The sequence below is a fragment of the Arachis stenosperma genome, chromosome 3 (genome assembly GCF_014773155.1).
Source record: "Arachis stenosperma cultivar V10309 chromosome 3, arast.V10309.gnm1.PFL2, whole genome shotgun sequence".
NCBI lineage: Eukaryota > Viridiplantae > Streptophyta > Magnoliopsida > Fabales > Fabaceae > Arachis > Arachis stenosperma.
The window spans coordinates 35671756-35678550 of record NC_080379.1 but is presented as its reverse complement, the minus strand read 5'-3'; the positions used below and the strand labels follow the sequence as shown (position 1 = coordinate 35678550).

The 6795-nt window shown below is 36.8% G+C and overlaps 1 protein-coding gene across 1 annotated transcript; it reads left to right on the top strand.

Annotated features, from left to right (window-relative positions):
• The first annotated feature begins 957 nt into the window (after positions 1 to 957).
• On the top strand, positions 958 to 2070 carry LOC130965895 (uncharacterized). Its single transcript, XM_057890654.1, has 2 exons — positions 958 to 1696; positions 1775 to 2070. Exons 1-2 carry the CDS (start codon positions 958 to 960, stop codon positions 2068 to 2070), a joined length of 1035 nt encoding a protein of 344 aa, XP_057746637.1.
• Positions 2071 to 6795: the final 4725 nt, after the last annotated feature.

Sequence of the window (6795 nt, the reverse complement as noted above, 5' to 3'; positions counted from 1 at the left end):
GGAAGGTGTTGCAAACTTATGAGTATATTATAATGGTGAGGTTATAACAAACACACATGAAGGAGTGACTTTTGTTTGTGAATATCCGTTGTCATTTGCCATTCCATGTACTATGGGTTTTGTCGAGTTGTAAAATGGTCTTTGTAATAACATTCAAAGCCACATTTTGAAAAGGGTGAGCAATCTTTTATACAGAAGTCCTATGCAAGTATTTGGTGGGTTAATACAGTTTCAAATAATGCCCATCACTAACGATGCCAGTATGCAGTAGATGTTGTATATTTATCAACAAACCCGATCTCACGTGTCGATGATAGAGTTGTATGTTGAGTTTGAACAATAGTCGGGGATGAGTATGGTCGGCGACAAGATCAATGTTGATGAGCTCGGGGATATAGATTGGGAAGAAGATAATAATGACAGTGAAGATGAATTCGAAGCTAACTATGAAGTCGATGAAGAAAACGATGACAGAGACTTGGCAGGCAATCCGGCGGTGTAAGATGAAGCAAATACGATTGTAAGGCAGCACCTATTTAGTGTTTCGTCTTTTATGCAGACTCTAGATCTCGAAGTCATGCATACTCCGGAATTTCCTGAGTATGCGAATACAGGTATGTCATAATTATTAACTGAAGTTTTCTATAGTGCTTATTTTATTTACCTTGTTTGACTGATGGCGGTGCCCATGTCGTAGGTGAAGGCAACGTTACGGCGGAAGATGGCGAGTTTAGTGTTGGAATAGAATTTGGTTCGAAAGAGTCGGTGATATCTGCAATCAAAAGCTACACCATCTCTAGAGGAGTTGATTATACTGTGTATGAGTCTGAGCCGCAGACATTCTATGCGAAATGCAAGGGGTATAGTGTAGGGTGTGACTGGCTTATCTGAGCTAGCTTGATTCGAAAAAAAGCTTGTTGGGAAATCAGGAGATACAATGGCAAGCACACGTGCATCATGGGCACGATTTCACAAGATCATGCCAAGTTGGACTCAGACACAATTGCATATGCCATTATGCCGTTGGTCGAAGCAGATCCCTCGATAAAGGTGAAGTCTGTTATTACAGAAGTTCAAGGCAGGTTCAACTATACTGTGAGTTACCGCAAGGCTTTGTTGGCAAAGCAGAAAGCTGTTGCAAAAATTTTCGGTGATTGGGAAGTTTCTTACCAGACTTTGCCAGTATGGTTGAAAGCAATGACAGTGAAGATGCCAAGGTCTCCTGTTCAAATTAATACGCTCCCTGTTTACCGTGAGAGTGAGGAGGTTCAAGGTGTAAGAGTTCTGCACCGCATTTTTTGGAGCTTCTATCTGTGTATTGTAGCATTCAGACACTTTAAGCCACTGGTGCAGGTTGATGGCACGCAATTGTACAGAAAATATAAAGGAACACTTCTAGTAGCGGTTGCACAAGATAGGAATCAAAACATTGTGCCTATTACATTTGCGATTGTCGAGGGCGAAACAGCATATGCGTGGGAGTTTTTCTTAACCAATTTGAGGAGATATGTTGTTACCATTGATGGTGTGGGTATTATTTATGACTGCCATACCTCCATCGACGCTGCAATAGCTCGCAGTAACGGTGCATGGTCACCACCAAGGGCGTGGCACATGTACTGCATCAGGCACATCGGGTCCAACTTCTTAAGGAGGTTCAAGACTCCATATTTGCATAAACTCGTGGTGAACACAGGTATTTCAAATCACTGTTATGGTTCTATTCATACTAAATTTGTGGCATCTGCTTATGATTAAATGGTTTGTTCAACAGGCTATTCTAGGACAGAGCAGGAGTACAACAAAAACTACCAAATGCTTAAAGAGCGGGGTGAGGCATATACTCAATGGTGCGATGAGATTAGTGTTGAGAGATGGGTGATGGCATTCGATGGTGGTCATCGTTGGGGACATATGACGACAAACTTGGTAGAGTGCATAAATTCTGTCCTGAAGGGTGCACGCAACCTTCCTGTGATTGCCCTTGTTCGGTCAACTTTTTATCGGCTGAATGAGTTGTTCACTCGGAAGAGCACCGAGGCTCATGAGCGTCGCCGCAATGTGTTATAGCGGTCAGATGTCCATCTGTTAACCCATTCACTGTAAATCTGTCTCCAGTCATGGTTATGTGCTCCTGTCAACCGCTTGCAGTGATCACAATCAAGTTCGAACGCGGGGCCTGGTGGTAGCTGGTGCATCCCGAACTGTCGTCTGACTCGGTCTATCGCGTGCCATTCTAAGCACTCAAATGACACTAGACGCGACTGGGTGGAGCACATAACCATATGGGGAGCGAGGCCATTCGGAATCCCCACTCCCATATATGGCCGCCATATAAACTGCACAATAGTTACCAAGAGGCCGATTAGAAAAACTATTCTTCTGAATAAAAACATTGGACATTAATGGTACAACTTACGTCGTCAACTCCCATGTCGTCAAATCCTCACCTAAAATGCGCAGTAGGCTGCCGTATATATCTCGTATGTCGGTGCCAATGACTCCACCTAACGAAAATAGAATAACAATATTAATAATAATAATAATAATAATAATAATAATAATAATAATAATAATAATAATAAGCTTAATAATAATACTAACAATAACAATAACGATAAAAGCCAATACCGTCACGCTAGTGGAATACCAATAACGCTGAGTTGATCGCGGGGTATATGTGCCAGGAACGGCATACGCTCCCACGCCCAAACAAAAAGCAGTATCAATGGGCCATCCATTTTCTTGCAGTTGTATCGTGAGGCACGACACAATGATCTGTATAGGTGTGCCAGACTGGCTGCTCCCCAACTATACCCTGAAATCCGGAAGAAATCCCGAAGTAACGGTAGAAACTTCAAGTTCAGTGAAACGGTCGACTTATCCGGAAACACAATTGTACCGAGCACGCAGAAAATGTACGCTCGGACGTACCGCTCGAGAGACTCCTGAGTATCACATGGCTCGGTGTCTCTGCACCGCCGAACCCAAGCAATATTAACCTTTCCCAACACGTGATTGTCCGGACCGGGCTCCCGACCAAAAACGCAATGCAGTTTTCCACCAAAAATTGGTACCTGCTATCTGATCTACCCGTAACGGCCTCCCCATTAATCGGGAGACCAAGAATATAGCTAACATCTTCCAGCGTCACCGTCACTTCACCGACCGAAAGATGAAACGTGTGAGTCTCCGGCCTCCAGCGTTCCACCAAAGCACTCAGTAGTGCAAAATGACCTCTCATTTCGCCTACTCGCGAAACATGTTGAAACACAATCAATGCCAATGTCGCTGCAGCTACCTCGTTAAAAGTATCTGGCAAATCCAGTTTTCTGGGCAACAAATTTCTGATAATCTACAAAAAAATAATAATTATTAAATTTTAAATAATATCGGTTAAAACATAATAATAAATTGTTAAAAAATCATAAATATTTATTTATTATTTATTAAACAGTATTATTAATTATTAAAAATTAATAATAACTTATTCTTACTATCATCATCAGTATTATAAAATAATCATAATAATACTCTAATTATAATAATAACTACCCAAATATAACAATAATAACAATAATAATAACAATTTATTATAATATCTATAACCTAAACGGTTTATTATTAACATACAATATTAATTATTATTACAAAATATTATTAAAGTATTAAACATAATAATTTTTTTCTACATAAGCATTATTAAAAAAAAACCGTTTACTGTTAACATTATTATTATTATTATTATTATTATTATTATTATTATTATTATTATTATTATTATTATTATTATTATAAAAAATAATAAGAAATCACTAAGAAATAATAAAAAATTATTACACATTATTGTTATTAAAAATTATTAATAAATTATTCTCATTAACATACCCACTATTATAATAATAATAATAATAATAATAATAATAATAATAATAATAATAATAACAACTACGTCACTAACAACACGGAGATTAATTTGCCTATTAATAACAATAATAATAATATAATAACCGTTTTACAAAAATTAAATCGTAACGAGAAATAAATAACAACATAATATTAGTTACAATAATATTAATAACTCCAATACTACTAATTACAACACAAATAAATAAAATTCAAATAAATCTATATATTTATTGTTAAATACTAAAAAAAATTACTTACAAATGAGGATGATCTAAATACTTAATAATATGTTTTTCTGGTTTAGTATAGTCACGCACCATTTTTTTTTCTATTCCGTGCCCTTCTTCTTCAACAAGCTCATTCTCACAGTAAACTCTTGCTTCCTCACTCTCCCTCAACTATTTTTCACTTTGCTTCAGTAACTAAGTTTTTACTTTGCTTCCTTCCATCTGTGTTTTTCGCTTATAAGCACCAAACTGAGACACCCGTAGAGTACACGTGGAGGCATGCAGCTAGGGAGCCTGCAAAACGCAACCTGTGTTTGGCTCTGCTACGCTGACAATGCATTCTGTGTTTGGCTCTGCTCCTGTCGGCATTCAGGGCACGTTTCGCTTGCTGGTTCTCCTCCCTCACTAATCGCAGCCTGCGTTTTGCAGGGCCTGCAGTTTTTTTTATTCCAACACTTGCAAAACGTTACCTGCGTTTTGCAGGTCTCTGATCAACACAGGTCCACAATTGTGGATAACACACCATGCATCCATATACACGTTGATCACCAATCTTTTCTCCATAACCAAATTAATTTGCGTAATTTTGATAACAATAACATTATTTCATTTAAGAAAATACCAAATGACAAATTTACTCTATTGACTCCTTTAACTTCAATCAAACTAAGTAACAACAAAAATACCAACATCCCCAACACCTTTCTAACCTCAACAACATCTACCATAAAGAATATTATTAGAAACAAACCACATTCAAAAATAGGGCAATCCAAATCAAAGTAGATTTTAAACAATAAAAAAAAACTAAATTAATTAAATTGAACGGTTACTCACTAAAAATATAATGGTGGTCTTGGAACGACTAATAAAACTCCCACCGAAGAGAAATTAACACATAAGTCACAGTTTGGAGAGAAAAAGAAAGGGGTTTGGGAGGGGGTAGACCGAAGAGTTTCTAAATGGGGGAGAGAAGAAGGGGATGATGTTTTATTTCTAGCTTTAGTTTTATCGTCGTCGATAAAAATGAACAACGAACGGATTTTGAATTTTTTTATAGGTAAAATTATTGATGTCTAGGACCATATGTTACGTTAATAATGAATTTTGTATATATCTTATTCTACTGTTCTTACATATCACATGAATATAGTCACTTTAGTTTTGAAATGGAGGATACAATCGTGTAATGCACATTATTAGAGAGGAAGGTGTTTAACATTGTTGTGATGATATCCAAAATTATATCGGATGGTTCGAGTTGCTAGTAAGCAATTAGACAATCCAATTAAAGTACACAAATCGAAATGTCCAATTTGTGCAATGCGTTCTATGTGTCTCCCATGCAGTGACCGTGCCTCATTCTCTCCTCCCCCCCACCCATCCTGAATGCGCTCTTTCTCACATTCCTTTCAACAAACCCCACTCTCCCACACTCTTACTCTCATTCTGTAACTCAAACCCAAATCCTCTCTTCTTTAAAACAAGGGATGGCAAAACCATCTGAACTCGCGGGTACCCCGCTTGGGGCGGGTAATTACCCACCGGGGCGAGTTTTGAGCAGGGCGGGTTTTTAGGAGGGGCGGGCGGGGTCGGGTTTAGGTAATACCCGCCCCGGCATATATTATATATAATATATATAATTTTAATATATAATATATATTATATGTAAAATAATTAGTAAATGATTAATAATATTGTATCATATTTAAATTTTTACTTTAATTTATGTTATGTATGTGATGATGGTTATATAAATTTTGAAATTTAATTTTATTTATTGGATTTTAATAATTATAGGGGCAGGTACCCGCAGGGGCGGGTTAGGGTTCAACGTTTTACTACCTGTGGGTAGAAGCGGGGCGAATTCTATACGAGTTGTTGTACGGCGGGGCGGGATCGGATAAAGCAAAAACTCGCCCCTACCCACCCCGTTGCCACCCCTATTTAAAACTCATCTTTAAAACTCATACATACATTCAACCTCTAGCAAGAATTAACAATGTCTAGCACAACTAGAAAATGGATAAATACAGACAGATTTATAGACAGATTTAGTCTTTATTACAGACAGATTTTTAGTTACCGACGAAATTACCGAAGGATTTTGTCTCTCTGTGAAAGCCCCGTCGGAAATTATTTACCGACGGATTTTTTTCCGTCGAAAAATCACCGATGGATTTTTACTAGTTACCGAGGGATTTTTCCTCTGTAAATTTTCCCTTCATTTCCTGAAGGCGACAAACTTACAGATGGATTTTTCGTCTGTAACTACAGACAGATTTTTCGTCTGTAATTACAGGCAGATTTTCAGACGGATTTTCCGTCTATAATTACAGACAGATTTTTAGATGGATTTTCTGTCTGTAATTACAGACAGATTTTCAGACGAATTTTTTGTCTGTAATTACAGACGGATTTTCTGTGTGTAATTTAAACTTTGGAAAATCATGATTACAGACAGAAAATCCGTCTGTAAATCTGTCTGTAAGGTAAAATAATTTTTTTTTACTTTTTCTAATTACAAAATAAACTTGTTTTCATACAAAATAAATATAAATTTAATACAAATTTTTATCTAATTTATATTCGAATATTTACAATATTTCAAAAAATAAACAAATTCATCGTATTAAAAATAAACAATATTTATAATAAA